Source organism: Trichomycterus rosablanca, chromosome 16 (assembly GCF_030014385.1).
Source record: "Trichomycterus rosablanca isolate fTriRos1 chromosome 16, fTriRos1.hap1, whole genome shotgun sequence".
Taxonomy (NCBI): domain Eukaryota; kingdom Metazoa; phylum Chordata; class Actinopteri; order Siluriformes; family Trichomycteridae; genus Trichomycterus; species Trichomycterus rosablanca.
The window spans coordinates 23,978,655-23,998,308 of record NC_086003.1 but is presented as its reverse complement, the minus strand read 5'-3'; the positions used below and the strand labels follow the sequence as shown (position 1 = coordinate 23,998,308).

The 19,654-nt window shown below is 37.9% G+C and overlaps 1 protein-coding gene across 1 annotated transcript in view; it reads left to right on the top strand.

Annotated features, from left to right (window-relative positions):
- Positions 1 to 17,028, top strand: part of afap1l1b (actin filament associated protein 1-like 1b) — a 28,602-nt gene extending 11,574 nt beyond the window's left edge. Inside the window, exons 3-20 of the mRNA XM_063010991.1 lie at positions 2,393 to 2,518; positions 2,821 to 2,919; positions 3,077 to 3,165; positions 3,824 to 3,935; positions 5,299 to 5,388; positions 5,518 to 5,729; positions 5,897 to 6,076; positions 7,149 to 7,247; positions 7,930 to 8,008; positions 9,634 to 9,789; positions 10,114 to 10,325; positions 12,052 to 12,197; positions 12,881 to 12,953; positions 14,007 to 14,115; positions 14,200 to 14,367; positions 14,974 to 15,149; positions 15,958 to 16,086; positions 16,185 to 17,028. Coding sequence (XP_062867061.1) covers positions 2,393 to 2,518; positions 2,821 to 2,919; positions 3,077 to 3,165; positions 3,824 to 3,935; positions 5,299 to 5,388; positions 5,518 to 5,729; positions 5,897 to 6,076; positions 7,149 to 7,247; positions 7,930 to 8,008; positions 9,634 to 9,789; positions 10,114 to 10,325; positions 12,052 to 12,197; positions 12,881 to 12,953; positions 14,007 to 14,115; positions 14,200 to 14,367; positions 14,974 to 15,149; positions 15,958 to 16,086; positions 16,185 to 16,211 — 2,282 coding nt within the window. The 3' untranslated portion in view covers positions 16,212 to 17,028. The remainder of the gene's footprint in view (positions 1 to 2,392; positions 2,519 to 2,820; positions 2,920 to 3,076; positions 3,166 to 3,823; positions 3,936 to 5,298; positions 5,389 to 5,517; positions 5,730 to 5,896; positions 6,077 to 7,148; positions 7,248 to 7,929; positions 8,009 to 9,633; positions 9,790 to 10,113; positions 10,326 to 12,051; positions 12,198 to 12,880; positions 12,954 to 14,006; positions 14,116 to 14,199; positions 14,368 to 14,973; positions 15,150 to 15,957; positions 16,087 to 16,184) is intronic.
- The last annotated feature ends 2,626 nt before the right edge of the window (positions 17,029 to 19,654 follow it).

Genomic DNA, 19,654 nt, shown 5'->3' with positions numbered 1-19,654 from the left:
GGAGACGTCCGTCCAACCGAATAGCCAGATCTATTAGCCCCTGGAGACTAGAAGGCTCATCACGGACGGCCAATTCATCTTTAAGACGCTCCTCTAATCCCCGACGGAACGCCCCACAGAGGGCTGCGTCATTCCAGCCAGCATCTGCGGCTAATGTCCAGAACTCCACGGCATAGTCAGCGACTGCCCGGGAGCCCTGGCGTAGCCCTAATAGTCGACTGGCAGCATCCCCTGCCTGATTCGGGTGGTCGAATACCGCCCGGAACCGACAGAGGAAGTCCTGGTATGGGCCTACTTGTGGGCCCACACTCGACTGAGCGGCCTCTGCCCAAGTCAGGGCTCTCCCCCTAAGGAGCCCTATAATGTAGGTAATTTTGCTGGCATCAGGGGCGAACGTGACAGGTCGCTGACTGAAAACCAGACCGCATTGATATAAGAACCCCCGGCACTTCTCCAACTCACCATAATAAGGTTCGGGATGGGTGGTGAGTCCTTCTGCCAGGGACTGAACTGGGACAAACGGTGGCTGAGCCGAAGGGCCCAACACGGAGTCGTGAGCTACACCAGAAACATGGGCAGTGATGCTGGGGCCCGGGGAGGAAAAGGGTTGGGCGGAGGTTAGGGCTGCAACCTGTCTTGAGACGTTCCCCAACTGTTGAACCAGTTGGCGATTACTCTCAATAAGGGACCTCAGCAGTTGGTCATGCTGGTCCAATTGGGTGGCTTGGTGGCACAGGAGAGACTCCAGGGACCTCTGCTCTTCTGTGGGTGGGTTCGCGGGTTCCATGAAGACCAGATTGTACTGTTAAGGTTGGCACTAGGCCAATAAGGTTTGTTAGGAACCACAAAGCGAACACCAACCACAGACACAGAGATTAAGTCAATGAGTTTATTTATTAAACAAAAATAAACCAGTGGCACTAGGGAGCGGCAGCAGGGGTGATCAAACCGCTGAGCAGGGAAGAGGGAGGAGATGAGCAGGAACCAAGGAGAAGGCAGGGAGAACCGGCAGGAGTGCTGGAGGCAGGAGGGACTGGGAGGATGGTCGGAGAAGGCAGCAGTAGAGCAGGAGGCGGATGGAACCAGACAGCCGGCAGGAGGATCGGTGGCAGAGTTGGAGCCAGGTGAATCCAGGTAGAAGGCAGGAGAAACCGGCGGAAGCACTGGAGCCAGGAACAAGGAACACCAGAAATCCAGGGGAAGCACAGAGCTGTAGAAAAGTTCACAAACCCAAGAGATCTGAGCAGTCTTTCAAACTGGTATCATCAGACAATCTGGTGAAGAGTGGTGGAAAGTCAGAGCCTTATGAAGGCTGGGGAATGAGGAGTTAATTGGGAACAGGTGAGCTCAATCAGCACTGGGAGAGATCTATTGGCTGGGGAATTGGGCTGATGATCCCTTTGGCTCCACCAGGTGTCGCCAGAATGTTCCAATGCAAGGTCTAATGATAAAACCAGCCTGGTGGAACTCCTAACAGATATAGTTTGATCAGCTAGAATAAAGAAGTTAGGTTAGAATTAATAATAGATAGATTAATGATTTGTGATACAGGTCAGTTAGCTTCTCTCATTACAATTTAAATGAACTGTGTATAGTAATGGGTTTTAATAATGATACATGATTTGATTTCACATTAAAATTCTAAAAGTATTTGTCTATTTTTTCATATTTATGGCATTTAGCAGATGCCTTTACCCAAAGCAATTTACAGTTGTCACCAACTATTATTGCAAGCCATTGAAGGGCCTTGCTTAGGTGCCCATTGAAGGGCCTTGGTTAGGTGGAAGGCCCAACAGTGGAAACTTGGTAACGGTGAAGCTTGAAACCTAACCACTAAGCTGCCACTGTCCTCTTGTAGAAACAAGACAAATAATCACAAAAAATAAATTTTGATTAATAAATGTACAACTCACCAAAATTTGCAAAGTAACAGATATGATCCATGTGCAATGGCATGCTGTATTCATACAAGAAAAAAAAGTTTTACAGCAGAAATGAGGATTACCAAGAAAATACCAGGATTTACCAAAAAAAATCTGACTAGGGTGTTGTTTCCTGTGTTAGGAATTTCATAACAATGATACTATTGTTAATTGTTTCAGAGAAGACGTATGAACTCAGTTCGTACTGAACCTATTTTCATATTGCATGTTTATTGCATTAGTTTTCTTTCTCGATGGTTGTAAATACCCAGATGTCCAGTTTCAACAGCGTGAGACCTTTCCCTCACTGACATGTTGTTGCCGGATAGATTTCAAAACTCAGAAATTTGCAGTTCTAATATTATCTTTTAAGGTGGCATTTGAAAATGGTGTTGCTGAAATGTATTCTGTACTGGACTGTAGTAGAATCAGCTTCTCATCTTTAAATTCTTGTCTGTGTGTATGAACAGGCATGGAACGGCTGGTGAAGGAGATAAATGTGCTTCTAAAGCTGCTGGAACGTGAAAATGTGAGCTCAGCCACCACAGAGAAGATGAATGTGATCAAGAACCTACTGGAACAAATAGATCCATCAGGTAAACCTGCACTCTGTGTATTTGCATGAGTTTCCTTTGGGTCCTTATTTTATTCCACTTCCCAAAAACATGCTGAAGGTGGTTTGGTTACGACAAATTCCCCAGTCCTACAGTGTGGTGCCGGACCCGCTGTGAACCTGACAGGAAATGGGTGCTTATTGAAAATGAATGAATGAATGAGTTTTAGCTACATTAATTCTCTAATTGACATTACATATTATACGTAGAATAATGTATATGTGAATGTATAGATTTTATATATAGCCTTATATAAAGCCATTTGCTGTATTCTTTTTTAATAGCGTATGTTGACAGAAGATATGGAAGTGACTTCATATACATGAACACTTCCCTGTATGGAAATGGTACCAGTTTTGTAGAATCACTGTTTGAAGAATTTGGTAAGATGAAGTAATGTTTTTATATCATTGTAATTATTGACATGTTCATTGTTCACTTTTTATGGATACTTCAGTGATTTGATACTAGACATATTTGTAATATATTCATATAAGCTGTACAATATATTTAATTGGACTGTGTAATATATTTATTTAGACTGTGACCTGAAAGATCTAAGAGATTCAACTGAAGATCTAAAAAACCTGGAGGAAGAAGAATCATCAAAGCACTTACTCACCAAATCAGTAAGACACTTTAAAATAATAAATAGGCTTTTACATGCTGTAAATCTGTAAATAGACTGAATTTTGTACTAATAAAATGAATAATAAAAAAAAAACACAGCGAAGACCCGTATTAGTCACAGTGGTGCCACTGAAAAGGGTTTGAAGTCCACAACCACGCCGCTACAACAGTGGCACCTACTGTCTGTTGAAAGTGGAATTAAAAGAGCCTGTTATTCTTCTATGTGTGTGTAAGGCTTTCTGTAAAAATCCATTGCTGTTCAGGGAAAAGAAGTCGCCAGTTTTTGACTTTTAATTAATAACAGTGGCACCTACTGTCTGGTTGAGCCTCTGGCATGTGAAATACAGAGAGCCTGGTGTACCCCCCCTCTTGTGTGTGTGTGTGTGTGTGTGTGTGTGTGTGTGTTTGCATGACTTTCTCTAACTGTCCTTTACTATCCAGGGAAAAGAAAAAAGCAAGTCCTTGATTTTTAATACATTTTTAAAAAACTTTTCACTTCACCAACATGGGTGATAAGATGTTTAATAATGGGTAACATTACCTGTTAATTACATCTACTCAAATCAAATCCACAAAATAATAAAGTGTGCAAAAAGTCAAGGGATATGAATACTTTCTGATTCCACTGTATATAAATAAATGTAACTTGTTCTTTAGAGCCCCACAGATACTCCTCCTCTGCTCCCCATCACACCTATTCCTGAAGATTACTATGAGGAAGCTGTTCCACTGGAACCTGACACTACACCCCAGTACATCACCACCCACAGTCAGTGCTCTCACTTACCTACTGGCATGAATCCCACAATGTTAATTTACACAATGTTTAATTTATTTATATAAATTTTGCCAGTACGCCAAGTCCTGTTGTGGAAAGTTTCATTCAATAGTTTTACTCATGTATTTGTTCTAAAACTAGAACATTGCAGATTTATTTGTTTGATGTTAAATAAATGTTGTACTTACGCAAATCTTTACTATAGCAACTATTTAGATATTAGTTATTAGTTATTGACTGGAGAAGAATTTTTTTAATTTTGTTAAATGATGCAGGGCAGTGATAGCTCAGTGGTTAAGATACTGGACTAATAATCTGAAAGTTGCCGGTTCAAGCCCCACCACTGCCAAGTTGCTACTGTTGGGCCCCAGAGCAAGGTCCTTAACCCTCAGTTGCTCAAAATTGTGTTTAGTCATAACTGTAAGTCGCTTTGGATAAAAGTGTTTGCTAAATGCCAAAAATTCAAATGATGTGGAGCATTTGTGAAAGAAGTCCATAAATGAGTTACTAGTTACTACAGAAACATGAAGTATACATCCATCAACATAGAACAATGGTGAATTAATCATTTGAAGGTGCATAATGTTAATTTTTTGGCATGGCCTCCTAATTTCTTGTTTGTAATAATGATTGATGCTGATATTTTAACTTTGCCTATTTAAATATGTATAGTTTGACTTGGTCCCTTGGCAAGATTATGCAAAATACCGAAAAACAAGTCTGCCAGAAATTTAAAGCTGCTCTAACATGAGTGACACTGTACAGTTTACAGTCAGATAAGCTTTTGCTGTGGGGTTTAAAGCCACCAAGCGTCCGTGCATGTAAGAACCCCCTTCTCCTGCTTTTGCTTTGTCTATGTGAATAGCAACAAAATTCAACTAAGCTTTAGGGTGCCAGTTATGAAACGGGCTGTTATCCTAGTGTGGCAGCCTCTAAGCCTGAAAATTCTTCAGCATATTTTTAGGAGCTTAAATATTTAATGGATTCATTGTTAACATGATATTGCAATTGCTAAATCAGGCTTAAATTAGGAAACTTTGGAATAGAAATTTTTAGGAATGTAATTGAATGCCACAGAGAATGTGTACACTGGAAAAGTCAAATCTGTTTCAGAGTAATGTGGTCAAAGATATAGCCAGAGTTTTACTAGAAGCTTATAATCAGGATCACAGCACTGCCATGGCATACAGTTTGTGTTGCTTATATGCGTATGCAAATGTATTGGGGGAAGGAAAAAGCAGTGGTAGAACATGAAAATTGAATTAAATTACACAGCTCCACATTAAACTCTTTGAATCATTTTATTTCTTTGCAGTGTTATTTTATATTTTGTTAATTACCTACCACTTCCCAGGTAACTCAAGCCCACCAAAGTCAGTTGAGGATGCTTATTATGAAGATGCAGACAAGAACTACCCCATAACTCGAATCAATGGACCAACCAGTAAGGTGTACTTTTATTAGCTTAGTAAAATAAATATATTGTTATGCCTTTTGGATTTTCTCCTGTACTTACTTAAAGCAAGAATTTGTGGACATGCCTAAATTATTGATATGTTTGTTAAATTTTCAGACAATGACTCAGATGCCCTGAGTAGTTCTTATGAGTCGTATGACGAAGAGGATGATGAGACAAAAAGCAAAGAGATGGCAAATCCATGGCCCTCAGAAGAAAGTCCAGTGGGCCTGATAAAGGACTGCCGTAAATGTGCTTTCCTACTGCGCAAGAAACGGTTTGGTCAGTGGGCCAAACAGTTAACCATAATCCAGGACAACAGACTACAGGTAAGTTGTAATGTGAACCTTCTTACAAATCAAAATAAGTTTAGAGGCACAATATACTGCCAAAAGTGTATGGCCACCATTTATAATTCTTGAGTACTTGAACATTTTATGTCAGACATTTGTAATTGAACATGCTGACGAAATGTAACGATTTTTGTCTTCCTAAGTGTTTTAAGAACCCAAAGGACAGAACTCCTCACACGGATCTGCCGCTGAATCTGTGCAACGTTATCTATGTGTGTAAAGATGGGCGACGTAAGAAGCATGAGCTCAGATTCTCCATGCCTGGAGGAGAGTCTCTGGTGCTGGCTGTACAGAGCAAAGAACAAGCTGAGAGCTGGCTTAAGGTAATTTATTATAACTTCATCACACTGCAGTGCCAAAAAGCATGCAGACGTTTAAACATCACATCCACATAAACAACCATCTAATTCATTTTCATATACATTAATCTGGATTTAATCCTCTTTTTGCTAAGGATTAGGGTTACTGCAAGAATGTTTTGGATTGGACTCTCTGCAGGATAATAATGTTAAAGTTTTCTGCAGCATTAAGATTTCCCTTCTCTAGAACTAGGTGCCAAAACCAAACAGTCCAAACCATTCATTGCCTTTACACCAAACTTTGGAATGTCACACTGCAGTTAGGCATGTATTGTTTAACCCAATCCAAATAGCTCCCAAAGAAAAGCTTTGTTCTGAAGTAAATGCTGTACAAAATTAGCATCTTAAAGCCCAACTGTAGTTCCTCATCACAAATGGACAAAGTGAAATCAGGACCAGGGGCTTTAACTTTAAGCCCATGGCAATGTAAATCTTCCACAAATCTCAAATCTTCCAGCAGCTTATTTATGTCAGACCTGTTTTTTCTGTTATTCTTAAATTACATTTAGGCAAACTTTCTCTCAGTTTATGGTGACAGTTTGGGTTTTGTTTAATCTCAGCCTTGGCAGGAAATCACTGTTGTATTTTTTTCAATGGGTCTAAACAAACAAGCATTTATTTTTTTATCATGGTTCACCGGCCTTAGTCAATTAGAATCACTAACGGGGAATTAGGAAACCATACATTACACTGTAAAACTTTATATTAATTAGTGGCATTTGTGCAGGCCACTGGAATTCCTCAAAACCAGGTCACTGGAGTTTCTTCACAACAAACTTGTCAAACCATTATAACCCCTGTTGGCAATGAGTGTGGTTGAACCTGAACTAAGTATAAAGTGTGGTATCTATAGAGGTTTGGCCATATTGTGTGCACGTCTTATACAAGTATTTGTAAACTTTTCACTTTAACTTTATAGTTCACAACATCATTAAACGTCAAATATTTTATTTACCTAGTATTGTAATGTTCTATTGCATGATACATGAAAGGCTTGTGTTGTACAATCATTCTTTACTGGTTTTAACCCATTCAGGCCATTCAGGAGGCCAGTACATTAACAAACAGCTCCAGTGGACTGCAGAGTTCCTGTTCTCCCATGGTTCCACGAAAGTCTGATCTGGACGCAAGTAAGGTGAATCACTTACAGACCATCTTCTAATAAGGTATCTGATATCCCTGGGTAGATACAGTGGTGTGGAAAAGTAAATGCTCTTCTGCTTCTGATTGTCTTCGTTTAGCTTTTTATCCAAGTAAATAATTTTAGATAATTAAACAAATTGCAAAAAAAAGAAATAAAACAAATAAAAATAAAAAAATAATTTTATATTTTTATCTATTACGTATATCATCCTTGTAAAATGTAACTGCACCATAGGTTACTCAATCAACCAGTTCGCCAACTGTAATTGTTCATTTAGATAATTAAACTTAGCCTTGATTGGGTTTAGCCAGCCCTGCAAAGGGTTACAAAGCCATGTCTAAGACTCTGGGTCTCCACCGGACCACAGAGAGAACTTCAAATATACTGTACAACAAATAAAGAATTAAGAACAGCAAATAAAGAATGACAGACATGTTTAGTTTCATAATACAAAGAGTATTACTGCAAATCAAGAAAAACACCAGTGTTTATCTCTCATTACCTAAAAAGCACCTGGATAATCCCCAGGCATTTTGGAATAATATTTTATAGATAGACTCAAGCGTTTTGGCATTTATTAATCAGTCATAAAGGGGGTAGTTACCTTTTCACACCACTGCACATATAGTTACAGTTAAAAATCCCTGAATCACATTTCTGTCTGTCACTCTAGACAACGTCTACTGATAAACTTACCTCAGATTCGGACAGCGTTGCCAATGGGGACTGTACTCGGGAAAGTGGTGAATTTGGTAAGCACTAAACATGCCAGTACTTGATGTGTTAAACCAGTCTGTGTTTTTGTGGTTTACTCTGCATCATAGATTCAATTTAAATCTGAAAAGGAAAAATAGAATCAGCATGTTTTAGCCAATGAGCTATAATTTCTGTTTACATCTGTTTATATTTTCCACCTTTATACTCTCAACAAATGTCTGTGGTTCTTAATTTTTGGGCCACAGACCAAGTTTGCCATAACCCTGTCTCTAATAGCCAGTGGACCCAGAATGTCCAAAATTCTCTAATTTTCTGTAAAAATTGTGGAAAAGAATATTTTAAATGACAAGACCAAATTTTACTCCTAACCCCTTTTAAAGTTCAGAGGAAAAGGTCTTGGCTATGAAAGCTGAAGTGCGTAGTGTAGTGTGTGTTCCAGATGCACCCGGTTTCCCTTGATTTCAGTGACCTCACCCATACACAATAGCAGCAGGGACAGAGGAAGGATGTATCTGTTTGCTACTATACTGCTGTGGTTATGTCTTTTGTTGAGTTAGAGGAAATACTACATAAACATATGTGAATTATTACATGCTCTTTAACAGATTTTGACTCACACAAAACAAAAATTCTTAAGAATCAAATCTGTAGTAATTTGCCAGTGCTGGTACACCTACAATATAACATGCACTTTGTGGCATACAATAACTGAGGGCATAGTTTGTCAGGCCCCCCTTCTGTCACCATCCTGATGATATTTGGTTGATTAAGCATTTAGAGCACAGTAGTGACACTGGTGTGTGTTGTGTTGATAGGAGTACCATGTTTAGTTATGCTGTGGGGATTTTCAAACACTACAGTGTTACTTCTTGCATGACTGCAATGACATACATTCTCTTTACTAGTGTATGTAACTGTGTAAGGAAAAGCTCAATCAGTGTCAGTGTGTCAGTATCAAGAAGAAGAAGTTAAGTTCTGTTTCCCAGACTGCCTTTCTGTTGATAAATAATGTATCTCTTAGTTTATGCTGCTGCAGTTAATCTCTGCAGTTAAATTCTCCCCTTATTGGTTCAAGTAACTTTTTTTCATTATAATTGGTTTTGAGAAAATGAAATTTTATAAACAGCCATTTCTGAATACTATAAAATCCAAATATGGTTATTCTATTTTGAGTTCCAAACAGAGAAGATGTGTTCACAGATAGACATACATGGAAATGAGCTAAACGGTTTGAGCTGAGTATTGGTTTGTCATGCTGATTTAGAGTAGCAAGTGGTGAGACATTTAAGCGAAACATAAAATGTGAAGTATTGCAGGCCACATATGACATTTGACATTTACAGCATTTAGCAGATGCTTTTTTCCAAAGCGACTTACAGTTATGACTGCACACCAATTGGAGCAACTGAGGGTAAAGGGCCTTGCTAAGGGGCCCAACAGTGGCTACCTGGTGGTGGTGGGGCTCGAACCAGCAACCTTCTTATTACTAGTTCAGTACCTGAACCATTAAGCTACCACTGCCCATATAAATGTGTACTAAGAGTGAAGCCTCAGGCCAAATGAAATCAGCTTGAGGGCTGCATTAATTGGACTTGGACATAGGTTAGAAATGCCGGTTTTTACTTTGACACTGTAATGTTCACTGTAATTTCTTCTACAGGGAAAGGCAAGAAGGGGCCGTTCTCAGATCTAACTGGCTCTATGAGTCGTGCTGCTGGTCGAAAAATCAACCGCATCATAAGTTTTTCCAAAAAGAAACCTCCTCTGCCTGGAGACACCAGCGCCCTCTCTAACACTGATGATAACCCACGCTGTGGTAAGAAAGTTCCTAAATTTGTTTATACAGTCATTATGGTTGCATTAGTACAATAGCTTTGACCCCCCCCCCCCCGCTTCATAGCCTTGATAGCACATTGTTTAGCTACGTCTAGCAAACATACACCATCTTGCCCTTCACATGAAAACATTTCACAAACATTTAAAAGAACTCTTCAAAGAAGACATTACTGCATCTTCTAGTGTTTATGCTTGTACCCCAGTACACTTTGTGGGGTGTTATATTGTGCATTTTCTCATATTAGTCTCAGAAATTCTTACTAAAATGGAAACACATGACCAGTGTGTATTTCTCATTTCTCAGGTTATCTGAATGTTTTGGTGAACCAGTGCTGGAAAGAGCGCTGGTGTTGTGTGAGGAGTGGAGCTTTGTATTTTCATAAGGACAGAGGTGATGTGCACACTCATGTCAATGTTCTGGCCCTTAATGGAGTTGATGTTTTACCTGGTTTGGGGCCCAAGCACCCCTTTGCCTTCCGTATCATGCGAGATGGCACTGAAGTCATAGCTCTGGAGGTATTACAGCACAACACAAACTGTCACTTGTCATATACAGTAGTTTCTTACAGTATACAGTGGGGCCAAAAAGTATTTAGTCAGCCACTGATTGTGCAAGTTCTCCTACTTAGAAAGATGAGAGAGGTCTGTAATTTTCATCATAGGTACACTTCAACTATCAGAGGCAAAATGAGAAAAACAAATCCAGGAAATCACATTGTAGGATTTTTAAAGAATTTATTTGTAAATTATGGTGGAAAATAAGTATTTGGTCAATAACAAACAAGCAAGATTTCTGGCTCTCACAGACCTGTAACTTCTTCTTTAAGAAGCTCTTCTGTCCTCCACTCGTTACTTGTATTAATGGCACCTGTTTGACCTCGTTATCTGTATAAAAGACACCTGTCCACAGCCTCAAACAGTCAGACTCCAAACTCAACCATGGCCAAGACCAAAGAGCTGTCGAAGGACACCAGGAAGAAAATTGTAGACCTGCACCAGGCTGGGAAGAGTGAGTCTACAATAGGCAAGCAGGTTGGTGTGAATAAATCAACTGTGGGAGCAATTGTAAGAAAATGGAAGACATACAAGACCATTGATAATCTCCCTTGGGGTCAAGATCTCATCCCGTGGGGTCAAAATGATCATGAGAACAGTGAGCAAAAATCCCAGAACTACACAGAGGGACCTGATGAATGACCTGCAGAGAGCTGGGACCAAAGTACAAAGGCTACCATCAGTAAACACACTACGCCGAGAGGGACTCAAATCCTGCAGTGCCAGGCGTGTCCCCCTGCTTAAGCCAGTACATGTCCAGGCCCATCTGAAGTTTGCCAGAGAGCATATGGATGATCCAGAAGAGGATTGGGAGAATATCATGTGGCCAGATGAAACCAAAATGAAACTTTTTGGTAAAAACTCAACTCGTCGTGTTTGGAGGAAGAAGAAGAACCAAAGAACACCATACCTACTGTGAAGCATGGGGGTGGAAACATCATGCTTTGGGGCTGTTTTTCTGCAAAGGGGACAGGACGACTGATCCGTGTTAAGGGAAGAATGAACGGGGCCATGTATCATGAGATTTTAAGCCAAAACCTCCTTCCATCAGTGAGAGCATTGAAGATGGAACGTGGCTGGGTCTTCCAGCATGACAATGATCCCAAACACACCGCTCGGGCAACGAAGGAGTGGCTCCGTAAAAAGCATTTCAAGGTCCTGGAGTGGCCTAGCCAGTCTCCAGACCTCAACCCCATAGAACATTTGTGGAGTCTGTGTTGCCCAGCGACAGCCCCAAAACATCACTGCTCTAGAGGAGATCTGCATGGAGGAATGGGCCAAAATACCAGCTACAGTGTGTGCAAACCTGGTGAAGACTTACAGGAAACGTTTGACCTCTGTCATTGCCAACAAAGGTCATGTTACAAAGTATTGAGTTGAACTTTTGTTATTGACCAAATACTTATTTTCCACCATAATTTACAAATAAATTCTTTAAAAATCCTACAATGTGATTTCCTGGATTTTTTTTTCTCATTTTGTCTCTCATAGTTGAAGTGTACCTATGATGAAAATTACAGACCTCTCTCATCTTTATAAGTAGGAGAACTTGCACAATCAGTGGCTGACTAAATACTTTTTGACCCCACTGTATGTTTTCATTTTATTATCACAGTATGCTGTAAACCATATTAAACTGTAAATCTGTGTGTGTGTGTGTGTGTGTGTGTGTGTGTGTGTGTCTCAGGCTAGCTGTTCTGAAGAAATGGGTCGATGGCTTGGTGTACTTTTAGCAGAAGCAGGCTGCACTACTACCCCAGAGGCCTTGCACTATGACTATGTTGATGTAGACATGATTAGCAGCATCAGAAATGCAGCTCGGCACTCATTCCTGTTAGTAGAAGTTCTTTACTGTTTACTGTGCCATTAATGCACTTCCCACCAGTCGCACTGGTACACTAATGCCAAGCCGTTTCCAAAAAGAGTAATAGATTGTTGATTCTATTACTAAGTCAGGGAGTTAATTCATTTTTTTTCAAATTAATAAATTTACATCCAAAACCATATGCAAACATTTGCACTAGCTTTGTAACTTTTTGTAATGTAAAATGAAACTTCAGACATTAAACATGTCTTGGCTGATTTTATCACACTAGTAAATGATTTCTATTTAAAAAAATTTCTGAAACATTCCTCATATTTGGTCTTTAGATTAAGTAAAAATAACACTAGATTATCTTTGCTGTTACTGTTAGGTGTTTTTCTCCCCAAGCCCACTGTTCTTGTGTAGCTGAATTTCAATCCATCACTTAACCTGGCTAGTCTATCATTAACTAAGTGTTTGCACAGGTGGGGGTTTTCACTCCAGTCCTGCAGTATCCCCTCTCTCCTATCACACCTGTTTCCACTAAAAATCTAATTATCAAGGCCTTCAAAAGATGGATCAGGTGTAAAAAAAATGTTGCCCCCCCCCTCAGAGCTAATGTAAACTACTTCAGCAGATAGTTGATTCTTCTTTATAAAATATGAATTATGTGTTAATGAATTTTTATTCTAATCTGCTCTGGTCTTTTTAGTTGGGCTACATCCTCCAGTAGTGCCTCCACAGACTCACGCACCTATGATGAGGTTCCTTATGAGAGTATACAGGTATGTCGAATACTGTAAAAATGTTAAAATGAACTGCAATTTCTATGATAATGTTAAAGGGCGTATTGACAGATGATTTACACACATGTAGTGAGGAGTTCATACCCAGTTCATAGTTATGTTTTGAATGAAGAGTTTAATGAAGAGTAGTTAAAAGCCCATTAAACATCAAACAGTAACTTAAGTGATTTTATCCTTGTGTCACTTCTCCAGCTCCAGCAATGGACAAAGTGAAGTTTGGCACCTTTGATAATCAGTGTGAGCCACAATATTTTACAATTTAAATTAAAATTTCTTAAGAACTAGGTATCCTGAAGTAGTGTTTTTTTTATATCATATTATTTTAATTTAGTCATTTTACATGATGATATATCCTCAAATATACACATTTAGAAAGCAAACTAATATATTTTTTATTACATTATGGAATAAAAAATGTGAATAATCAGTACTTTTTCTTGATTCTTTCTTCTGCTGATACTAGTACCATATTTATATAAATATTTCACACATTACAGTAATTAAATGTTAACTTTCTATAAAAGTTTTTGAGATTAAAATGTTACTTAAAATCTTCTGCCCTGTGAACTACTGGTAGCCTCAGAGCTGTAAACTGGACTTAATTTACATAAACTTCTGAATAGGTCACCTAGACAATCAGTTTATTAGTTTAAGTGTAGACAGTAATAGCTTACCTTATTACCTTGTATTCAAAGTATGTTTTAAACTTAGTTGCCAGCTACATGCTAAAAAGTATTTTGTTGTGTAAAAACTCAGTAGAGATTTCTTTTGACATTATTTTATTAAGCTCCAAGAAAGCCTCTCATCAAATTTCTAACCGCAACAAACTGAGTGGACAGAAATAAAAACTACATTTATTGACAGAACTGACAACGACTTTAATACAAATGTAAAAAAAAGAAATAAATAACATTTCCGGCCATACAACCATACCATAATATGCATAATTTTATTGACAACTTTCTTCTCCCTCTTCTGTCCATATTAATTGTGCCTCTGTCTGTGCTATATCTGCCATAATGGCTTTAACAGGTAGAGGAGACTCCGAAATCAGGAAACAAAGTGAAGCGTCATTCTTCTCTGTCCAGCGCTGACAATGTAAAGGTTAACTCTGAAATTACTGTGAAGAGACACGGTTCCTGTAAGATTGTACTTCCTCCTATAGATTATTACTAATGCATTTATGTTTAATTAAAATGTTAATTACGTGCACTTTCTCTTGTAGCGGTGAATCAGTATGGTAAATATGGGAAGACGAGAGCAGAAGAAGATGCACGTCGATATTTAAATGAGAAAGAGAAGTTAGAAAAGGAAAAGGAAGAGATCAGAAAAGCTCTGGTTTCTTTACGTAAAAAGAAGAGAGAGGTGAAAGAGCAGCTGAAGGGAGCCACGGGTAAGACTGACCAGCTCAGAAATTATACCATCTCACTAATTATAATGAATTTACATAACACAGTTATAACACAGTGCTAATATTAAAAAACACCACAATGACACTGTTCCTTTTTGACTTTTATTTTTAGAGTTTAATTTAGAAATCAGTTTCTTTTATGATACTTTATGGTTTTCTGAACCTTTGTTACTTTAAAAAAAACATATAATATGGGTTTATATTTACTTCATGCAGAGAGTAGCTTAATGTCAGAAGAAACGATGTTACTAAAGGGCAGGAAATCACTTACTTTTACAATAGTCGTGAAAGTTGTGAAAACAAATTGGCTTGTAACGCTTTACCAACTCTCTCAGTTTTAGAAGACAGAAGTGTAGCACTGTAATTTTTGTGTCAGGGCAACTAAGACTGTTGCTTAACACCAATGACTGTGTGTTCTTGTTCATGAAATTCTGATATGTAATTTAGTTCATTTATTTTTTGTGGTTATGGTTAATTATGTTCATTGTAATTACCCTTGCTGTGGCATTACCCATTGACTTACTAACTTTAATCACAAAAAAGCACGCACTGCATGTGTTATTGCTTGTGTGTGTCCATTTTTAATAGGTAAACAGCAGAAGGATTTGGAAACACATCTAACAGAGCTTGATGAGAGCTGCAGAAGGAAGGAAGATAACCGAGTCGAGCTAGAGCTTCAGCTCACTGAGGTGAAGGAGAAGCTGAAGAAGTCTCTGGCTACTGGTGAGCTAGGAGCTCCTGCTGACAACAAACCTGCCAACAAGGTAGCAAAGCTTTTCATCAGTAATCCTAGGATTAAACATGTAAGCTCTTTTTAACCTGGGGGTTAGAACTGCAGATGAGGTCAACTGTTTTTAGATTTTTATAGAAAATGTACTATGCAACATCTATCCCTATCCATATCACTATGTGTAACAGTACACTAATCCCAGGGCAGCAGCAACTGCAACCAAAGACATTTATTAACTCAAGATAGCTGTGGAGGAATTTTGGGCCTACTCTATTATGCAAGGTTTCTTTGATTTTGAGACATTGGAAGGTTTTCAAGCATAAAGTCTCTGTTTAAGATCCTGCCCAGCATTCCAATGGGATTTAAGTTAGGACTTCATCCAGGCCACTTCAAAACCTTTTTTTTTGTTCATCCGCTTATTGTCTTTTTTGCACAACAAAACTGTGTTTGAGCTTAAGATCAGTGATGACCAAACATACTCCTTTCTAAATTTTATAGTAGCCACCGTGACCCTGAAATGAACAAGCAGATACTGTCATAACATCAACATTGCAAAAATATGAATGGATGTAAAAATATAAATGCAATGATCATCATCGTCTTTCAGCTCCAATGACAATGGTACAGTAATACCCTAACAGGAGTATAAAAGCCCCCTGGTGGCTTCAGAGTACAAGCAGATGCTTAAGTCAAAATCAATAATAAATTGTATTTTGTCAGGGAAAGAATTGCTCCAAAATATTACTGCAGTGTAAATGTATTGTTTTATGAATTAGTTACATTTTTGTGCTTTTGCCTAATAGTTTTATTTATTTATTTTTTTGTACGGCTTATTACTACAGATTCAAATCAGGAAAACTGAGAATGCTTATAGTGAAGCCTCCATTCCAGTGAACTGTACCTCTGAGATGCGTAAACGTCCTCCCTCGATTTGTGCATCTACTAAAGGAAGCGTTATGCAGAAAGCCAAGGTACTGTCCTAAAAATGTTTTTGAAAAACAAGCAAATTAAGATGTGCAAATGCACAAATACATCAGTTCTGTCTGCTTTGTTTTCTTTCCAACTATAGGAATGGGAGACAAAGAAGGGGACTTAAAATAAAAAACTGAAGAGACTGTTTGATGATCTACTGTTTTGCACATCCATGCTATACTGTGTTTGAAGAGAATTCAGACGTGACCCTGAGTGGTAGTAAACACACTGTGTAAAGAGCACTGAGATGAGTCATTGGGACACAGAGGAGCCGGTATTGATGTGTTAAGCTTATGTACACATACTCTCTGGGGTGATTTTTGAAACAGTTTTGGTGTTTTTGGCTGTATATACTAGGATGTACTATAGGAGGAAACATACATGATTGAAAAGCGGTTTAAAATTTACAAGAAATTTCAGGAAATATAATTATGATATTCACAATTTTGATACGTCTATAGTTCACGTGGCATTTCCACATCCAGTCAGTGGCTGCCTGCCTTGTTTGTACATTCACTAGTCCTTTTATAATGTATAACTAACATGTACAATAGGTGCACATTGTATAAATGTACTGGTTTTAACCTGTTAGGTGCTACACACAGTTTGTCAGCCCCTTTACTCTGTTTGTTATAAGATAAGATCCATCTTAAGACCACCACTGACCAGATATGATTTGGACGATAGATCATTCTCAGAACAGTGATGACCATGATATTTACTGTACATGTTAGTGTGTATGTTTCTGAGTGCACAAGATACAGAAGTGGTGGTTGGTTTTTAAACACTGTGCACAGTTACTGACCACTTAGTATTTAAACACTGCCATGTTAGTTTCAATGCTGCACTGAGAATTACAAATGGATACGTGTAGATAAATGTGTGTCATGACAGTCTTGGAATTCTGTGAAATTATGTTTTATGCAATGTTCTTTAAATGTGTTTCAGATTTAAGTAGGCCATTTATTTGATTTAAAGTTTATTATCTGATGGGTTAAAATATACATATAGCAAGTTGGATTATTAATTTCGCCACAAAAAAAAAAACTATGTTTAGGAGAAAAAAAAGCTAAGGCATTCAAACCCATTTATATCTGTCATGCATGGTAGAGGCTGTACTATGCTCTGAGGATTACTTCCTGCTAATGGAACTGGTGCATGTTTGGACAAAGTTGCATGTTCCAGCAGAACAATGACCCATAACACACATCAGCACTGATTTCAGAATTGCTTAATTCAGGCAAGAATGAGGCTTTGGAATTCCTGAAATAAAGATTGTGTTTATTATAATACTAATAGGCAAGTCAGTGCCCAAAAACCAATATACTTGGTTAAATCATTTTGTCAACTGGAGTGGTCAAAGATCCAACCACATTTGTGCTAGAAGCTTGTTATTGATAATTCCAAGCATCTTATCAAGGTAAAAGAGCTCAGGTACATATAACTAAATCTTAGGTGTTTTGTATGAATTGTTTTGCCCAGAAGATTTTGTCATTTTTAAGAAACCCACAGTTAACATACAAATACATTTATGAATCATATAATGAAACTCATACTTTTTAAGGTTTTTGGACAAAGAGGTGTGTTAGCAAAAACACTTGCATTTTTAAATACCAAGACTGCAATGACATAGTATCCTACAAGTAAATGTAAACTTTAAGCATTAACTGTATGTGGTTAGTGGTACAGTGGTGTAGTAAGTAGTGAGTCACAGCAAGAAGGGCCTGGGTTTGATTCCCCAGCCAGGCAGCCAGGGTTCTTTCAGTGTGGAGTTTGCACGTTCTTCCTGTGTCTATGTGGGTTTGCTCCCACAAGTCCAAGAACATGCAGTCAGAGTAATTGAAGCTAAAAATGGCCAGAAGTGTGAAAGTGTGTGTGTGTGTGTGTGTGTGTGTGTGTATGTGTGTGTGTGAATGTGTGTGTGTGTCTGCCCTGTGATGGACTGGCAACCTGTCTGGGGTTTTTCGTTTCACCCAATGAATCGAATCCTTGAATCAGTGGTAAAACAGACAATGAATGAATGAATAAATGAATGTATAAGGTAGATGAATGCATGAACATGGCCAGCATGTCTAGTTAAATGGTTAAAATACCACAAAATTATGTCAAAGTTGATTGAATATTAGGCACTGTAGTATCTGTAAGAACTGATATTATATGTCTGGCAGGAACAGTTATTATGATGCTTCGATTTAGACAAAAAAAATTCAACTGTTTTTCAAGGATTTAAAGACAATAGGCCATTGTTTCTCTGACTTCAGTGTATTTCAGTGCAGGGCAGATAAATGACCAGTCTCCCCCTTTACTTCCTCTTTTTACTCAAAGGGATCATATTTTACGTCTATTCATGACCTTGCTGGCCACCCAATCACCAGCTGATCTACAAACCAAGTTTCCAGAAAAGTTGGGACATGTTGTAAAATGCAATAAAAACAGAATCTGTAATTTGTTATTTCTTCTAAACCCTTTATTAAACTGGCAAAAAAAGATTTCCAATGTTTTAATGACCAGCTTAATTAACTTAATTGTATTGTATTTCGTAAGCATAAACTTAAACTTGATGCCTGAAAATGCAGAGGCCTTTAAATTTTAAAATGACTTTATATTAAGTTAAACTATTAAAGGTCTAGTATTTGTACTTTTGTCAGTAAAATAAGGGTTCAAAAAATTAACAAATCAGAGATTTTTGTTTTTATTGCATTTAACAAAATCTTCCAACATTTCTGGAAATTGGGTTCATAAAACCTTCACTAAATAACACATGAGCACAAACACGGTTGCAGCTCTGACTGATACACACATTTTAGACTAATGTCTAAGGCACCGATTTATACAGGCATTACAACTCAAAAATTTAAAGATGCTGAAATGTTTTTAAATAAAATAATGAAACTCTATCTTTAAAATTGTATTGCAATAAAGGAAAAATATTGTCACTTTACTGTCATTAGGGTTAATACGATAGGAATATACAAGGTAAAAGATAAGTTCTTTTTTAAAGTCAGAATGTGTCAAGTCTGTATATACTGTATTTAACATTAAAATCCTATGTTGGGAATGAACTACAGAGAGTCTTGTCTTACATTTCTATTATAAAAGTGTCTGCTAAATGCTGTAAATGTAATGTTTTCAGTTTGTAACATGTAAATACAGGAGAAATGCGAAATAACTAGTAAGATATTATAAGTACAGGTGCTTTGGAGGAGGGCATTCAATGAATTTATCATTAGTACACTTATGTGCAATTTAACATATTCAGTTCATATTCATAAATTTATATAGAACAGTTCAGCATTCAACAATTCAACAATTTAGTTTGTCTAGTAGGTTTGGCACAATGCTTATTTTGTGTTTAGCTTTTCTGGCCTGGTTATCAGCATTGCACAGTTTATCAGTTTCAACCCACAGGATTACTGTTGCCTGATAATTTTTGAACTGAAAAGTAATCTAAAAGCATTTACATGTGTGCCACACCCAAGCAACACCATGTCAGTGTCATTGCTATGCTGAGACTGATCCTTTCAAATAAAATCTGATAAAGGTTGGTCCTGTGGTGGTCCCTTTTTA